An 18,323-nucleotide genomic window follows, 5' to 3' on the forward strand; every position below is an offset into this window, starting at 1 on the left:
CACCTGCTCCACTGAGGAGTGACAAAAGCAGGATCCTCACTTCAGAACTAACCCTTGGAGCCTGCTGCATTCTGTAATTGTCCCTCAAAACCGTAACTCGGATCTTGCCTTCTTGTAGGACGTTTCTGTGGAGATCCCTCACTGTTGAATGTTTAGTAAGTCGTTCCTTTGTCACTTAAAGGATGATTCTTGGGAGCAAGACTCAGCTTTCCCAGGTTTGGGAGGGCTCTGTAGCTGGCCTGGGTGTTGATGCTAGGGATGAGGGGATTCGCCATGACGTTGACTGATGCTGTGGTGCCTCCCCGGGGCAGTGAACCCTGAGGGTCAGCATCTTCCATCCGTATGGTCACCTCAGGAGTACTGCTACATTTAAATTAGCAGTGACAGCTAGATTTATGGGAGAATCTGTTCTTTGCCCTTCAGCGGCCAGTGAGAGTGATTATCCTCCAGGCGAGATCTTTCTGGAGGGAGATGTAAATCCTGAAGAGTCATCTGGAACAGATGGTGTCTTGGCAGGAATCACTCTGGTGGGCTGTGCAACCCGCTGCAATGTGCCACGAAGCAACTGTTCCTCGCGTGGTGACACACCTGTGCTGGACAAGGGACAGAGTGAGTTTTGGGACATAAAACTTAACAGCAGTCCAATTATAGCTAGTCCCGTATGAGTTTATGGCCTTACAGCTGCATCCTGTCCCTGAGTTTCTACTTCAGAGACCTCAAGATGTTTGTTAATGTGGTACAGGAAGAGCAAAGACCCTTTTGGTACATTTCTCTTCAGAGCCCTCCTTTTCTCTCTGAGTGATTCACATCTTGCAGCCTGGTTGCAGGGGTCATATAGCAGTGTATTCTGAACAGGTGATATGTTTGCCCTGCTACAACTGCTTCTGTTCTCATTGCTTTCTCCTGTGAACCAAGTCTTCTTGTGAAGTCAGTTAAGCCCATATGAGAACTATAATGATGCCCTTGCTGACTCCATACTGCAGTGGGCAGCCCTGGAGAATTTCTGATGGTTTGCTAGTCACAGATTGCACCTCACTTTAAAATAGCCTCTGTTGCCCATCCAAGCAGGAAAAAACACTCAATGATCTGCTGCCTGTGGTGCAGGCTCAGGGCTTGATTGAATTTGGCAAAGAAGAATAAATTAAAAAATAACAGCCTGATTTCTGTATAGGTAACTTACCAGTTCATTCTCCATTGTGCCTCACACTGTTCTTTGTCTTTTAGGTGAAGTGGCTGCTGTCTGCAATGGGAAGGTCAACCAGTCCCAGTCTACTGAGGAAGCAACAGAAGCTATGGAGGTACCAGAGAACGGTCCAGGTGAGGCAGAGCCTGCTGAGGCCCGGCCTGGGCCCCTCACGGAGCACGTGTTTACAGATCCAGTCCCTGCACAGGCACCTCTTAGGCAGAATGGGTAGGTAGTCTGGGGCCAAAGTGCCAGTTCAGTTATTTATCAGCTCTGTTTCCATAAGCTTTTTGGTAGGAGAACCAGCTTTATCTTCTGATAATGTGTCAAACTTTTTTTCAGTTTTGTGCCCAAATAGTTTTACAGACGGGATGACAAATAATTGAAATGAAATGAAAATAAACGTGGTTCAGCCTGCAGCAGACTGTCAGCTGTTTTAAGTTCAAATATTTGGTCTCTCAGTATGAATTTAGACCAGCTGTTAAGACAGGTCTTCCAAAGTACATGCACACTTAATGTTCTTATTGAAGGAACTTACTCATTCATGGGTAAAAATTACAACTTATTTATTCTAGTAGTACCTCTAATGTGCTGTAAGGATAATGAAGAAAGCATATTCACTGCCCAAAAATTCTTAAGACAAATGAGTCTGATGTGATGGCGTGAGGAGCAAGGTGGAAGTCTTGGATAAAAATTGTTCCTAAATGACCAAGTTGTTCTAAGTTTTTTCTGTTGAAGTTGGAAATTAACAGAGAAGATGTTATATATGTAATGCTACTGCCAAACACTAGGTTAAGTTCTATAGATTTTAAATACTTCCTATTTGTATTGAAGGGGAAAAAAAGGAAGCTTTGCAAATTGCAGAATCAGGAGTCAAGCAGTTAAAGAACACTGAAGAGGAGGAAGTGATTTGTGTATACATGGGCCCTTATCTGCTTGTGAATGCCAGACTGTGAACGTAGATGAGCATTCTGTACATTGATGCTACTAAAGCCTCTAACAGTGTTCTTTTGCCTCTTCAGGGACAATGAGCAGCTGAAGACAGAGTCAACCACAACACTGCCAGATCAGGAGTTGAATGGGGATGCTGCTGGGACCTGCACCAGTGCTGCCCCCACCATGTGGCTGGGAGCACAGAATGGCTGGTAGGTTGCCCTTGGGCTGGCAGATCTGTCACCTCAGTTCGGTGGGCTCCACTTTTCACATCCGCACACTTTTAGTTCACTTCTTGTTTCTGGTGTAGATTTTCGTTGCTTATTGTTCTGAGCCCTCAGCTCATCATAGGCACAGGGATTTAACCTCACTTCCTTACCTAACCTCTAGCTTTTCTACCAGAAAAAAAGATTCAAGCCTAGTCAGGCTGAAGATGTGGGGCCTTGCTGCTAACCCTCCCTGATCTGTCCTTTCTCACAGGCTTTATGTGCACTCGGCTGTATCCAACTGGAAGAAGTGTCTGCACTCGATAAAGCTGAAGGACTCTGTACTGAGTCTAGTGTAAGTGTGCATGCCAAGAGACGCTGAAGGAGAACGTTCAGTGCCTAAGTGATATTCTAGACGGGGGTAACAGCAATTTGTCAGTCGTATTTCTCTTTGCTCTTCTAAGTGCATTGGTTTGTGAGGAAGGTTTCCCAAGGTTTTTGTTACTGGAAAGCCTCCTACTGAACCGTTTTCCTGCTCAACTGCAAACCTGAGCCAATTCAGAGAATAAGGTACTAAATGAGATTAGTAGTATCAAGAGGAAATAAGTGGGGAGGAGAAAGGCAAAATCTCACTGGGGTGTCAGTGAGGTGGAATTTGTTGGAATTGGTGGAGTTTGTAGTGTGAAGAAGTTAACCGCAACGGAAAATTTATGGATGATCTTGCTACAACAAAGGTGAAAAGGTATGACTCTCGGCCCTTGCAGGATGTTCTGAAAGTGCTAAACTGAATGGGAATTAAGAACATAAAGATGGTATGTGTGTATGTCAGAAAGGATATGTTGGTCCCTTCTACAGACTTTTGTAAGCATTTACTTTTCTGTGATTTCAGGCACGTGAAAGGGAGGGTTCTTGTTGCTCTGGCAGATGGAACACTAGCCATATTCCACCGGGGAGAAGGTAAGAACGTAGTAAGGAAAAAGCAAATGTGGCCAAAAGTGTAGCAGTGAATTAAATGCTATTTTAAGCTGAGAAGGAAAGGTGCTGGCTTGCCAGAGTACAAACATACGGTTGAAATGCATAGCTATTATACACATGTAATCCTCATCTTGAAATATCTGCAGCATACTTTAACACCATTTCCTGAGCTTTTCTGAACAAAAGCGTGTGTGTGTGCTGTGTAGCACATGCAGAGTAAATGTAACACCTTAGGAATACATATGCTGTGCAGTTGTTTGAGGCATGCTTGGTAAGTTTAGTTCATTTGGGCCATATCAGTGTTACTGTGCATTCACAAATCAGCTGTGACAGGGCATGCACAGGGAGCTCCATACAGCTGAGCCAGTACCCGAGCAGATCATCTGTGCAGTTGCAAATAGGCCTGCTGCTTCCCAAAGAAGTTGGGCTCTCAGTTTAGCTGATTACTGCAGACACAGCAAGCAAAGCTGGGATTGTCTGAAAGTCTGGAAATGCCAAATAAATGGAGACTTTGCATTACATACGGTCATTTTTTCTTGTTTCAAAAAAAATGGCTGAGTAATTGAACGTGCCTTAATCTTGTCACTTCAGGATATTTTTTGAATTCTGTATTTCTTGTCCTCTTCACTGTTGTAGGTTTTTTCCTTGCAGTTCCTGAGCTGTGTTCATACCTGAAAGCACATGGGAATTTGCTAACTGTGACTAATGTTTGCATATTAAGAACTTAGTTATTCATTGAGCAGCAGTTTATCCAGCAAGCTGAAATACAGAGATTTCTGGTTTTGTGCAATCTAAATTTTGATTCACCCTTTGTAATGAGTTCAAGCCTGATCATTGACACATAAAAATTGTTCCCATCAGAAATAGGGTAAAGGCCCGTGACATAGAGGCCACCTGTCTGTGAAGGACACAGTATCTGTTGGGTTAGTTAGAAAATAAGAATGAGAGAAGGGAGACTGATTCCTTATGCTGGATTTGACACTTCGGGGAAATTGTGTTGTCCATCTGTGATATGAGAAAGCCTCACCACAAGGTCCATTTCTTTTTAAGTTTCTGCATAGTCTTGTTAGGCTGTCTTTATTCTTCCCCTGCTGTTTTTTTTTTACTTGTTAGAGAAGCCTGTTCACTTAATTACAATAAAAGTACGTATAAATTAGCCTAATTTGGATAACATGCAGTCTGCCAAACTAAACATTATTGTCACGTGTTCGTAAGTGTAAGGCTGTGCCCAAAGTAGTATTATGGATTCACAGGAAATTCACAGATGTAAGTAAAATGAGCATTTGAGTATTAGCTAAGCCTGTATACCTAGATTTACATAGAACAGCAGATGATTTTATTGTATACTGACATGTCATGAAGGAGATGCATCTTCCCACACTTGTTTTTCACATCAGATGGTCAGTGGGATCTCAGCAATTACCACCTAATGGACCTTGGTCACACTCACCATTCCATCCGCTGCATGGCTGTTGTATATGATAGAGTCTGGTGTGGCTACAAGAACAAAATCCATGTTATTCAACCTAAGACAATGCAGATTGAGGTAAGAAAGCAAATGTGTGCGTATGCATGTACATGCTTGTGTTGTATTTATTCTTACAGCTCTTCTCTGCTGCCGTGTCATATTGTCATTGCTGACTGTAGGATCCAGACTGTCAATCTGGGTTGTGTTATGACCCAGTCTGCTGTGGGGGGATTTATTCCTTCCTCCCTTTGCAGAGCTTAAAAATCTTCTGATAAGTCTAAACGGAGCACTTTCTTTGCCTTTACGAGTGAGTCTGTGAGGTCACGTACTGTGCAAATGTACATGTGTGCTTTGCAGCTACCCTTCATGTATAGTCTAAGACTTCTCCATCTGTAGGCACTGTGGCACAAAAGAGGAGTACAGTCAGCAAGCCCCAGTGATCCCACTTGCTTAAGAAAAAAATGATGTTTATAGCCTTTTGATTGAAAATCAATACAGTGGTGTTGGTACAAACCTATTTGACAGTGCCTGGAATAATTCTAATCAAATGGAGAAGCAGCGCTGAATCTGAAGTTCACATCAGTGGGCCAGGGCAGTTTGATCTTTGGAATTTATACAGGAGCTGTGTGCTTTCCTTTTCTATCAAGCACATTGAAAGCTCTTGTTTTCTAAACGTTCTTGCTCCTGAAGTGGTCTGCAAAAACCATAATCTCTGCAGAACTGCTATACAATTTATAATTTCAAACAAGAGATTTTCTGTATACTGTAGTGAACTTCTGAGGTCAGCTGGCATTAACATATTTTCTCCAAGACCTTTGAAAACCAAGCAAGTGATCTCAGTTGAGGAAAATGGAGTATATGTATAGATAATTGCAAACCTTTTGTGAACTCACATTGGTCCACTTGTTTGGCATTTCAGAAATCCTTTGATGCTCACCCTCGGCGGGAGAGTCAGGTGCGACAGCTGGCATGGATTGGAGATGGAGTATGGGTTTCTATCCGTCTGGACTCCACTCTGAGGCTTTACCATGCCCACAGCCATCAACATCTGCAAGATGTCGACATTGAGCCTTACGTCAGCAAGATGCTAGGTGAGGCAGTAGGGACTGTCAGTAAATGGTCTCTTGCTTACCGAGATCAAAGAGATATCAAAGTTCATTAGCAGACCTTGCTCAAAGTCATAACTGACTCTTCAATTCTTATGCACTCTCACTAGGCACTGGAAAGCTGGGCTTCTCATTTGTGCGGATTACAGCCCTGCTCATTGCTGGCAACCGCCTCTGGGTAGGGACAGGGAATGGTGTTGTCATCTCCATTCCACTGACCGAGAGTAAGTGACATTTGTTGGAGATACTTCTGCACCCACTCCCCACTCCCCCTCCCCCCCCCCCAAAAAAAGAACACTTTTGCATGTTATTTCTGCAGCACGGCAGATGGCTCTGGCAGGCTAATGCCTTTCAGACATTTTTACTCTGAACTTGGTACAGCTTTGATCATAGCAGTGTTCAGATAGAAGAGCCCTGAGTACAAGCAACCCTGAACTTGGTTTAACTCTTCCTTCTTAATGAATTAAGTGTTCAGTTGGATGGATTTAACCTGTTTAAAACCAAATAGGTCCTTTCAGTTCAGCTTAAGCCATTTCCTTCTTGGGGGACCAATGACATCTCTACCATCTGTATAGTCTTCTTTTTTGAGCATGACCTTAACAGAACAGACTGATGTGAACTGATTCTGTAGCTACTGGAAACCAGGAGAAACAAAGCTTTGGGAACTGTAGTAAGTCTCCAAAAGGAGGCCATGGGATGAGAAGGCACCAGGAAGATCTCCCTGGAATTTTTGTTTTGGCAGAGACATCTAAATGTCTCTGTAACATTATTTTCCATAAACTGACCTTGGAAATGCTTAATTTACTCAAATTAGGGCTCAACTTTATCAGTCAAGTAGAAATCAGTATCCTACACCAACCTGGTGAGGAGACCCAGCAGTAGTAGATAATAGGTGCATCTCTGGAGCTGGAAGTTTAGTTGAAGCTCTTAGTAATCCTGTTCTGTACCTGCCAGTCAGCATCTGATTTTGCAGGTCTGTTCCATATTATAATGGGGCAGTAGGATTTGAGGCTGGTTGCAGTTGCTTTCAACAGAAAGCAGCGAAATTAACGTTTTTCTCACCACTGCTAGCAGGAAATCTGAGAAGTAAATGGCTCTCGTATAAGAGGAGCAAACCTGTTGTAATCCTCCTGGAAGTCAGGGCTGAGATGGTCTCCTCTAAGGCTAGTGGACCTGGATATGCCTGAGGCTGACACCAGGAAGCCAGTGACACAGTCGTTTTTGTTCATCGCAATCTCGGTCTCATTTCTGAAACCCTGTTTTAGAGCCCATGCTTTCTTAGGGCTGCTGTCCTAATTCTGAGTTAAGCTTGTTCCCTTAGTAAACTAGTTGCATTATCTTCTGGTGTTTCTGTAAAAATGTGGTAAGCAGTAAGGTCTCATGAGAAACTTTAGCAATGGATCCTTGTGACCATGGTCCCTCTCTTATACTATATTTGTCCTTGTAAGATAAAAGCAAAGTGTGCAAGAACAGTGTTGGTATAAAGTGATCTGAGCCTGTAGCTCCCATTGCAGTTTTTCTAGGTTTTATACATTTCTGTTGCTCCCTGAATTTTCTCCCAGTAATCACCTTTTTCTTCTTTCCTGTCCTGCCTGTCTCTTCCCATGCCCTTCTTCCACTCCTTGCCTGTGCCTAGCTGTAGTCCTCCACCGAGGCCAACTCCTTGGGCTCCGGGGTAAGTCCGTTGCCTCCTTCCTTCAGCTTTCACTCCTTTTGCAGCCATTTACCTTTGCAGTTGCTTTCCCACCCTTCCATCCTGTCATTCGGTTCTCTCCATCTATTTTTCCTCATCACTCTCATTTTAAGTTGCATCTGAGAAAAGCGACGAGAGACAGTAATGTAAATATCCTCGTTTCCCATGGCTAAAAACATTGTCATCCATTTCATCATCCATTCCTCTGTGGGGTTTTTTGTGTTAAAAGTACTTTTCTTTATCAGTAGTTCCCTTATTGTGGTAGGCCAGGTTTGAGATGGGGACTGTAAAGGTTCATTCAATCAGAGTTCCAGTAAGTAGGTGTGGACTGTTCTTCTGAGGTCTTCCTTGGTCATCCTTGGTTTTCCAAGGATGCTTCTCTCATCAGCTCCAGGGCAATGGCAATAGGTGCTGTGATGCCTGCCAGCTACAAGTAATCAACCAGGACTTTTAACCAGAGGGGACTTTGATAAACATTAAGCATTGTTTGATTTTGTGTCAGTGTAAGGCAGGCTCCGAGTTCAACTTTATTCTTACCTTAGCCTTTCCCGGGTCAGAAATTAGTACTTTTTTCTCATAGTGAGACATTTCTGTGGCTGTCCAGAAGCATTATCAAAACATGTCTCCTCCTTTTAAAGCATCTGATGTTGATTGCAGTAAGAAGCCAGATACTGAGTGAGAAGAAGTGCTGTACCAGCCCTGTTGTCAGTCAGATGAGCTCATCCAGTCATAGCTGCTCACAGCAAACCAAAGCACAGAGGTGCAGGGAGCCTTCATTTTGGGGATCTTCCCCCTGCACACATTGATTTTTATTCTTCCATCAAAACATCTGTACTTGTCTCGCTATCCTGGCTTGAGCCTGATAGGTAAAAGTCTACTTTGTCCAAGTTACTTAATAATTGAAATCCAGCCCAAGCCAAAATACAGAACTACAGATAATTAAGCAAGCAATTCGGTACTCTCACAGAAAGTGAAAGCCTTTTTATTTTAGTACTGTTTCTGTTTTACTGATGTGGGTGTATGCAGAAAGAAAGTATTTCCCATCCTGAGCTCTGAGCATTGATCTCTGTTCCTTGGTGGGTGGAAGCATTCACATTCTTGGAGTCGTGGAAGGTGCTGGCCCTTGAGCCCACCTTGAAATCCTTGGAAGTTGTGGATCTTTCAGGTGTTCATTGCTTGAGCAGCTGATCTTCTTGTGTCACAACTAAAATCAAGGAATAAGGACAGACCTCACTCCACTGCTGTGATATTTACTGGGCTGAGAGGCCTTCACCAGACCAAGAGACTGCCTCTGTGCTCACATCTTGGCATGAGCAAAGGATTTGACTTGGAAACTGAGCAACTTCACCAATCCAGAAAATAGCAGTAATTCTCCTCCAGGTGCCCTTGATGTCTCATGGGTACAGTGGACATTTTTGGATACCCTGCCAGGTACAAAAGACCAAAATTGATCCTAGGGACTGTAGGTCATTTCTGGAGGCTGGACAGGATTGCTGCTGGTTAAGAGACCTTCAATGGGACACCTCAGAGACCTTGTCTAGCTTGCCCGAAGGTCACTTGCCCAGCACCTCCAGGGATGTGTGCCTGATTAGTAGCCAGATACTAGATTTAGTGAAAAAAAGTAGTTTGTTACCATGAGTGGATTGTTGCCAGCCTAAGAGAGAGGGTCTGTATAGTCTAGTGTGGTCTCCTCCATCACATCCTTTACATAAGACCTTTAAAGAGACCTTTACTTTTAAAGGCTTTCCTTCATGGCTCATGAGTTTTCTCTTTGATTGAATCCCTTCTGTAAATGGGAATCAAATCCATTGCTGACAAAATTCCTCCTCCCTGTCCCCAGCCAACAAGACCTCACCAACCTCTGGAGAGGGCAGCCGCTCTGGTGGGGTCATCCACGTGTACGGTGATGACAACAGTGACAAATCTGCCAGCAGTTTCATTCCCTACTGCTCCATGGCTCAGGCACAGCTCTGTTTCCACGGTCACCGTGATGCTGTCAAGTTCTTCGTCTCTGTGCCTGGTAAGGAGGAGCACAGCCATTCCTTGTGAAGGTCTTGTTCCACCATCCATTCTGCAGCAGGAGCTTGAGCTGATCTGCAGCTGTCCCATGCCTTTTCTAGTGCTTGCAGATCACCGTGGCTCAGACATCAGTAGTTTAAACTGCAGTAACTTCCAGATTTCATGTGTATGTGTGTGTTAACTGCATGAGGGCTGAACAGCGGCACTGACAGCACCTCTGTCCTCTCCCAGGCAATGTCCTAGCAACCCTGAACGGGAGCGTGTTGGACAGCCCTTCGGAGAACCCCAGCACAGCAGCCACAGAGACTGAGGGGCAGAAGCTGAAGAACGTCCTGGTGCTGAGTGGAGGAGAAGGGTACATCGATTTCCGGATTGGTGAGTGCCTATGGTGGGCGTCATCTGGGATGTGAGGGTGTGCAGGGCCGTGGCTGTGGAGAGAGCGATCACTGCTGTGGGGAGTGAAATCTGAAAAGCACTGCTCTCTGTTTCTCCTGCCTCTGGCTGTGGGGGCAGATAGCACGCATTTTCCTCACACAAGGAAAATGCACAAGGAGCAGCACAAGGCTGCCAAACCCTGCCCCCCAACCTGTGCCTGCATTGCCACACAGTCTGTGTTAATGGCCCTGGGAAGAATAAAACCATCTGTGCCACTGGCTTCAAACATTTCTGCCCCACTGTCATCGCTTGTGCTGCTCAAGGGTGCTATGTTATAAACATTGGCTTCCCCAAAAGGAAGGCTTGTTTTCCCTAGTGCTGGAAATGGTTTGTTTCATCCATACAGTCCTGTTGCTATAAATGTTCTCCAGGCATAAAGGAAGGTCTCAACTTGTGCTGTCTGTTAGACTGGTGAGACTGTAACAGGAGTAGTAGCCTGTTTGGAAGTATTCCAGAGCAGTGCAATTTGGGATTTTTTTTCTTGCCTTTTTTACTCTCCATTTTCTGTCTTCAGGGGATGGAGAAGATGATGAGACAGAGGAGAATGCAGGAGATGCCACCCAGGTGAAGCCAGTACTTTCCAAGGCTGAAAGGAGCCACATTATTGTGTGGCAGGTATCATACATCCCTGAGTGAAAATTTCTCAATTCCTACCAATCTAAGTGTCCCTCCTCCCGCCTGAATGCCAAGATGTACATACAGAATGCCTGCATTATACCTACTGCTGGAAACCGACCCCAGACAACTGCAATGGCTCCTGCCTTGGACTGTAACCCCCTTCTAACCTCTGAACTTGCCGCTTTCATCTTGGGCCTGTGCGCTTTCTGCGTGGTTGGATTATTGTTCTGCTCTGGAGCTGGCATCTACAAGGAGAGTAATGACAGTGCATCGATGAAGTGAAGCTTGGAGCTAGAACTGTGCAAAGCCTTTGCCCAGCGCTTGGGAGCTGGTAGCTGTATGGGTGGTGGCTCAGGTTCTCCAGCAGGTTGCCTCACTCCCACCTGCATGAGAAAGAAGTACATCCCCCTGGCGACCCCGCCAAAGCAGTGATGGTGAATCACAACTTCTACAGCACCATAGCAGAAGTCCTTTCTAGTTCACCAGTGGACTCTCTACCTTATCCACCCTTAAGCACAGAATAATGTCCCGTGGACTGGGAGCAGCCAGGTCCAAGGAACCCTCAATAGAAAGGAGTGTCAGGGTTTGGGCAGCACTTCTGCTGTTTGGCTGGAGAAGGCAGCAGTGCCATTACTGTGGGGAACACATCCTCCATACTTGCAGATGGAAAGTCTACCTCCTCTGCTGCTGCCGTTGTCTCAGCAGTTGTGTCCTGGGTGACTGTGTGTGTCTGGAGAGGATTGTTTGGTGGCCTCAGATGGGAGACGGGTGTTTGATCATGAAGGCCACAGGGCCTTTGGAAACTGGTAGCCAAGGGGTACTGGAACCTTGCTCTTTTTAAGAGCAGAAAAGACAGCAATACTTTTAACACCCCCTTCCAGAAATGCTAGGCAGAAAAGAATTCTTGAGTTCATTCTGAAAGGTTCAGGAGAAAGCTATCTCTGCACAGCGTTTGTTGGCTTTTAAAACAGCAGGTGAGGGCAGATGATGTTGGTCTGCCCCATCCCAGGAGCTGCTGGAAGGAGATATCTGTTTTCCTTCACACTGTGGCTGTCACTTAGGAAAGACTGTGTAGGTGCAGTCAAGGTATAGAAAGGCTGTGTCTTGCCTGAGGTCGTGCAGAAAAAGGACTTAAGGCCCGGTCTCCCAACCTCTTTTACCTAACATAGCGAGCAGTGACTTTGCTACTAAGTAGTTTACAAAGCTGGAAATTTCTGACTCCTGGAAAGAATTGACAACCCCCGAGAAAAATCCTGACAGCTCTCCTTGTGTAAGCAGCGCTAGGGGATTGCAAGTGTGCCTCCTGCTTACAAGCAGCAAAAAATGGGGCCAGAGGGAGCGATTTTGAGCTCCAGATGCAGAACATGGCAGCTCCAGATATAGAGGGGTTTGTCCTCCCTTTCTGACAGTGGAAACAGTCCTGTCTTCACAAGGACAAGTTCCATTTCCTTTGAACAGTCCCTTCTGGATGTGCAGGACTAGAGCGAGTAGCAGTAGTTAGTGATGAATTTGGAAGTTCCTGACAGTCATCTTTGACAGTCATCTTGTTTCTTCCCTTAGGTGTGCAGCACTCTGGGGTTCATAAGGGTGTCCCAGTGTGGTGGCAGGGGGACAAGCCTCCATCTCCTGGAAAGCTCCCAGCTGTGTCCTGTGCTTGTTGCCATGGACCAGGCTGCCCCCAAGGCTTGTGGTCTGAAGCTACTCATGTACTGCAGGGATGCAGTATTCCCTGGGGAAGCTCTAACATGTGGCATCTGTTCCAGTGCAGCAGTACTGAAATGATTTTTGGATCCACAGTTCAGAAAAGGCTTGGATATACATTTCCCCTGCAGGGAGGCAAGAGGACATCTCTGGAGAACAGAGGCCTCAGGCACCAAGGTACAGAGCCACAGTGGTGGCCACGTTGCCTGTGAGCGGTGCTGGTGGCACACGCACCCACACCACTCTTCACCGAGGTAGGAAACAAGCTGGATGGTGTCCTCCAGCCGTTGGCACACCTGGCTCTGTGGCTGCCATTTGCCTAATGGATGCTTGGAGTCACCACCTGCATGTGAGGGGGACCTTTCACCAGGGACATTTCTTTGGAGCACTGCTAACCGTGCCAGTCTTCTCATTCACTTTTCCCGAATGCTTCTGCTAGGAAGAACTCTTTGGATCACAACACAGAGTGCATTGGAGTTAATAAGATCAACATTTAGACCACAGATTCCACAGATGTGTAACAGTTCACCAGTTAGGGCCAGGTAAACTTCATAATTTGAGCTAATTGAAGGGAGAAAAAAGGAAAAAAAAAAAAAAAAAAAAAGTCCTAGTAGGCCCAGTTCCTTAGCTCTATTGACTCTTCCATAGGAAAATACAGATTCGCAACATTCTTACCTCTTAACTGTTTGTTCTGTATCTGGTTTTAGCAGTTGAAGTGATAGTACTCCGTCTCCTGTCACCCACTGGGCCCTGGCAACATAAGGAAACTGGTCTCGGGCCTCTACCAACAGGTTCCTTTCCAGCTCAGTGCATGTTTTCCTCCAAGAGAAGCACATATCCCAGAGGGGCAGCTACAGCTAAGTAGAACCAGCCACTGCTGTCAGCTCCTGTGGTGTTTGGTGGCTGCTGGGCAGCAAGGTGAGAACTGACTGGCTTCAATACACTTCCCTGTCATATCTATCTCCACTGTGATGTATGTAAAGTATCTTGTATGTTACAAAAGGATTTTAAAAAGTGTCTTAAGGCCTGTAAACTCCGCTATTTGGTCTGAAGATGGCATTCTGTAAAGAGACTGCTGTATGAATACGTTCCCCTGCTTTGTCCCCTATGCTATCAAACAACAAACCATATCTGTTCTGTATGTAATAAATGTGTTAACATCAGCAGGTGCAGGGCATCTCATTCCTATGAAGACACTGGGATTTCTGCTCAGTCTTTTATAACAGCAAGACACTTTAAAGGGTGAGAATGGCAGCTCAAGTGTTCACCCTTGAGCAATTTAGTGGCAAAAAGTGAAATGTGGATTGCTCACTCTGGTCAGAGCAGAAGGCGCTGCTCCTGCAAGCCATGGTGCAATCTGCAGCTTCTCCTGGTGTCAGAAATAAAAGATAGAACAGACAAGTGTTCAGCTGCTGGCTAGCTGCTGCTGTCCTTGTGTCGTCCCCTTCAGGGTTAACATATCAGGCTCAGCTTTCAAGACTCAGTTTGCCTGTGTCCCCTGCCAAGACAGGGTGGCACTTCACAAAGTCCCATAGGAATCGGTGACATTCCACACTGCAGGAAGCACATTCCTCTTGGTCCCAGCAGCACTTAGACATGTTTGTATTTATTTTGTAGAACTGCATTAGTTCCGGGGTTGTACATAGCAATAATAGACAAGGGACCCACCTCCTTACACCAGGAGTGGCTTCTGCCCTAAGCAGGGGTCCCTAAGGTGAGTCACCTCCATGACTGTCAGCTGCACTGCTGTTGTGTGCAGGCCAGGGTGAAGTACATTGGCCAATGCTTCCTGGGTTAATAGAAGCACCTCAGCAAGGAGGTTTGGAAACAGGTCCTGGAACCCATCCTGCACCCCTGGGACTGCACCCTTTGATGAGGCCAGGAGCAATTTGAGCAAGGCACTGTGGGAACTGCAGCCATGGCTGGCACTCACCCGGGTGGCTGAGGAAGGGGCTCACTGCTGTCATCCTTCAGCCAGCCCACTCCATGCTGTTAAAAGCTCCAGGAGATTAATGCACAGGTTTGAGAGGCCTGGCAGAACTCCCAGCATGTTCTAGGCATTGAACACATGGCAAATGGGGGCTGTGCAGCTTTCCAGAAGGGGACCTTCACACTCAGACAAGGCCCTTGGGCTGCCCAGGGCTCTGTGTGAAGACACTCTGCTAAGGCCATGATTTGTCCTGATTAGCCCCACCTGGGCACCCCCCATGCACGGGCCCTTTCCACCCTTGGCCCGGGAGCCTCAAAGCATCAGCTGGGGCCTTCAGTCTTTGCCTGAGCTGTGCTGAAACTGCCTGTCTCCAGCTGCTCTTGATGGCCTCCTTGGACTGGGTGGTTTGGACTGAATGATCTTCAAAGGTCCCTTCCCACCCATGCCATTGTATGGTTCTATGCTTTATGGCGTGTTATCTCCATCTGCTTTTGCTCCTGGATGGGCTGCCTGGGTGGACCCTGGTTGTGGATCATTTCTTGCCTTGTCTGGGGCTGTTGGTGGACCCTGTTACCAGCACTCGGCTCTGCCCCCTGTGCTCAGACCCTGTGGGCCTGTGCCCCGGCAGGGAGGGTGCTGCCCGTGCTGGGGTTGTGTTCCATTCCTGCCTGTGCAGGACAGAGGGCTAGATTGTTCTACTCATCCCACCTAACTGGCACCTACACCTCTATTCCCACCTCACTCATCCTTGGTTTGTGTGCTGGTTCAGTAGCACCTCAATCACCGTAAGGGCAGTAAGGCCCATGGCAGCAGAGGCTGTGGAAACCAGAGAAGCTCCTTTTCTACCAGCTGCAGCGGGAAGTCTCACAGCCTCAAACTGTTTGTGCCTTTAGCATCAGTTATTTACACCCTTTTGATGATGCCACAACAGGGGGCCAAAAGCTCAGCTCTTCCCAGCCTTGTCATAGGGCTGGCTTTTAACTCATGAAAAAAACCTTCCCTCTTATTCCATAGGAGCCTCTGGTGGGGAACCCTGTGGGAGTCGAGGTAGCCAGTGTTGATCCATTTGCTCCTGCCTGATGACAGCCTTTTCCCTGGTGGCTGAGGCCACATGCTCCCCTGTCCCATCCAGGCCAGCTGGGCACACTGGGCAAGGCAGAGTCCAGTTTTTGTTTTCCCTCAGTAAATCCCTTCAGGCTATTTGTGATTTCACGATGCTGCAGCAAATGGAACAGCACTTCTTGACTACCTACTACAGCAGATGAAAGAACTAAATAAGCTGCTAAGAACTGCACTAAGGAGTTGCATTTTTGTAATGTTTGCAGTGCACTGGAACAGGTGGTAATCTGCGATTGCCTTCAAATAGCAAAAGCCAATCCTGTACACTTTGCATCACCAGAATTAAAATTATTTCTCGTATCTCCTGACAGCAATCTCTGGGAATCAGAAACGGATAGTTTTGGATAAGCTTAGTATCCAGAGTAAAACTGCATTCCTCTTGTGTTGTACATTGCCATCATACGTAAGTAACCCGGATGATTCTGCAGCAGTTAAGAGGAATTCAATGCTGTGCCTGTACCTGATAAGCTAATGGCTCTGCATTTGGATCTCACAATGATCTCCATGCACTGAAAAAAAAAAATAACAAGTTTTATTAAAACTTTGATGCAGAAATAAGAAAACATTTATTTTCATTAGTAGATACATTCATACAGAGTTCTATGAAATAACGTGGTATTCTCAGTCATTTTTCTGTGATTTATGTAGGACCCAAATTATCTGAAATATGTTCTTGAAAACCTAATTTTCAGGCTGTAATGGAAACTGTGCTCCAAAGAACTGCAGCTGGATGACAGAAACCATGCATTCAGAGACTATACAAGAGAACCAAGAAGGTTCCTCTGCTGACTGAGACCAAAGTTAGGGGAAAAAAAAATAAAAATGAATGTATCTGCATCTTTCCTTTCAGATGAGGTGACTGTACGGGGCTGGGGAGAATGCTAGGAAACCCGGACACACCATAGCACAGTGGTCAAGGGGATCTTCTGTAAGATGATGTGCTTCTAACACAGCGAGAGCATGTGGGAAGCTCAGGACGTAGAACAAGTCTTTATACTGGTGTCCCTCTAGCTTTTTTCTTTCCATGCTGACGGGGAGAGGCCATGACCTTCTCCAGGTCAATCATTGGCTCCTCTGTGATTGGTTTTCCCTCTTTCTGCCACTGCGCGAGAATCATGGCTCGGAGCAGAGGTGGGTACGGAAGGTACCGAATGGTCTCCTCTGGCACTGGGGTGAATTTCTTGAAGGCTTCCTCCTCGTGCTTGGGCACCATACGCCAATCGTGATACATGACTTTGTCAATCTCTGTCACTTCTTCTTCGGTTTTGCCTGAGAAAAGATGACAAACACCAGTGACAACAAAATCCCCCAAGGAAATGCAGCAAGTGTTGACTGTCTGGTATCAAAAATGCTACAACAGACAATAGTAAAGGAATCTTTCAAAGGATCGGACCGTATCTTCCCTGCTATACTGTGAGATCCCACTTCTGTCTTTGGAAATCAGAAAACAGAAACAGGCTGAAAGGACAACAGGCAAGTCATCCAATTCTGTGGTTGACTCCCTCTCTTAATTTAAAATGTCACTTCGTCTCTCTCTGGTTCAGTTCCCATGGCTAAAGAACAAAAGTAGTTTCTCTACACTGACTAAAGTTCCCTGGGAAATTTAATGTTAAAAATACCCAACAACTTTAAAACTTGAATGAGAAATGTTTCAGAAGCTCTAGTAAGCGACAATCATATGCCTAACATAAAGCAGCTTTCAAGAGAGAAATTCACTCACTCAACTCCAAATATTAATTTGAAATCCCAGTAACATAAGTTTACTTGCCATAACTCCTGTTTTACTGACAATTTTACCTGGAATACCTTCCTGGGTTCATTCTATGCCTCGCTATCAAAGTCTCAAAGCAGTCTGTCACCTCATCTAATCTTGTTAGTACACCGTCTTTTCCCCGCTGTCAGCCTACGCCGGCTCTCCCACAGTGCCCCTTCTGTGGGGGCTAGATCCCAGCATTTGAAACAAATATATGGGGAACTGCTTTTCTGATCAGCAGATCTGAGAAAAACATTTCCCAAGCAGAAGGGCTCTGGTTTTCCTGCAGCTCTCCCACCCACCCATACCCCTACCTCGTCATTCTCCAGCCCTGTCTACAGATGCTCCCTCCAAACCTCACGTGTAGGAAAACAAGCCGGTTTTACCTCTGAAGGTCAGGTAGCCCCAAGCTCTTCCATGATCCATGTTCTGCAAAGAAAACAAGAGCCTGTTGAGGGTAGCGAGCGGTGCGGCGCCGGGGCAGGGGCCTGGGGGCCGGCGGTTACCTCGGCCGTGTAGTCCACCTTCACCTTGGTGATGACCCAGTAGCAGGGCTCGTCGTGCGCCCACATCCAGGACTTGCGGGTCACGGTGCGGCCCACGCCGAAGCGCGGCAGGCGGCAGAGCAGCGCGAAGAGCCGGTTCTCGCGCCGCACGTCCTCCCAGGCCCGCGCCGGCAGCCGCTTCTGCGTCAGCGGCCGCCGCATGGTCTCGTAGTCCAGCGCGAAGCGCTGCGACTCCCGCGGCCGGTTCTTCAGCGCCCGGTACTCGCGGATCTTCTTGGCCATGGCGGCGATGGGCCGGGGCAGCTTCTTGCGAGCCATGGCGCCGCGCCGGGGCCCCGCGCGGCACTTCCCGCGTCAGCCGGAAGCGGCCCCGCCCGGCGCCGGCGGAACGAAGGGGCGGGCTGCGGGGGCGCGGAGCGGCCGCGGGCGGACCGAGGCGGCTCCTCGGCCCAGGGCCGGGCTGCGGCGGCTCCGCGCCGCGGCGCTTCTCGGAGCAGCCCGGCCAGGCAGCGGCCCGGCGGGTCTCGCCCGGCGCGGTGCGCGGTGCTGGCTGCGGCCGTGAGCCGCGGCCGAGGCCCCCGGGCGGTCGGGAGGCGCGGCTCAGCACCGGCCCGGCGCGGTGATGTGCCGGGCAGCCCCCTTGGATCAGCACGGCCCGGTTGTGGAGATGGATCTTAA

At 47.1% G+C, this 18,323-nt stretch overlaps 2 protein-coding genes across 32 annotated transcripts in view; one reads left to right on the forward strand and one right to left on the reverse strand.

Annotated features, from left to right (window-relative positions):
- Nucleotides 1-13,500, forward strand: part of MAPK8IP3 (mitogen-activated protein kinase 8 interacting protein 3) — a 76,402-nt gene extending 62,902 nt beyond the window's left edge. For 28 of the 31 annotated variants that reach the window (XM_042798431.1, XM_042798432.1, XM_042798437.1 and 25 more), the window contains 12 exons: nt 424-609; nt 1,225-1,411; nt 2,206-2,328; nt 2,597-2,677; nt 3,212-3,279; nt 4,695-4,843; nt 5,685-5,856; nt 5,982-6,095; nt 7,508-7,546; nt 9,405-9,584; nt 9,815-9,958; nt 10,533-13,500. In XM_042798431.1, the coding sequence (XP_042654365.1) occupies nt 424-609; nt 1,225-1,411; nt 2,206-2,328; nt 2,597-2,677; nt 3,212-3,279; nt 4,695-4,843; nt 5,685-5,856; nt 5,982-6,095; nt 7,508-7,546; nt 9,405-9,584; nt 9,815-9,958; nt 10,533-10,654 (1,565 nt within the window). In that variant the 3' untranslated portion in view covers nt 10,655-13,500. The remainder of the gene's footprint in view (nt 1-423; nt 610-1,224; nt 1,412-2,205; nt 2,329-2,596; nt 2,678-3,211; nt 3,280-4,694; nt 4,844-5,684; nt 5,857-5,981; nt 6,096-7,507; nt 7,547-9,404; nt 9,585-9,814; nt 9,959-10,532) is intronic. The other 3 variants (XM_042798443.1, XM_042798461.1, XM_032985788.2) reach the window with 2 other exon arrangements.
- Nucleotides 13,501-15,933: 2,433 nt separating this feature from the next.
- Nucleotides 15,934-18,069, reverse strand: MRPS34 (mitochondrial ribosomal protein S34). Its single transcript, XM_032985874.2, has 3 exons — nt 17,646-18,069; nt 17,526-17,568; nt 15,934-16,655 (listed from the first exon to the last, which is right to left on the reverse strand). The coding sequence occupies exons 1-3, from the start codon at nt 17,961-17,963 to the stop codon at nt 16,378-16,380; spliced, it is 639 nt and encodes a 212-aa protein (XP_032841765.2). The 5' UTR covers nt 17,964-18,069; the 3' UTR covers nt 15,934-16,377.
- Between the last annotated feature and the right edge of the window lie 254 nt (nt 18,070-18,323).

Source organism: Tyto alba, unplaced genomic scaffold (assembly GCF_018691265.1).
Source record: "Tyto alba isolate M040663 unplaced genomic scaffold, T.alba_DEE_v4.0 Super-Scaffold_28, whole genome shotgun sequence".
NCBI classification, from domain to species: Eukaryota; Metazoa; Chordata; class Aves; order Strigiformes; family Tytonidae; genus Tyto; species Tyto alba.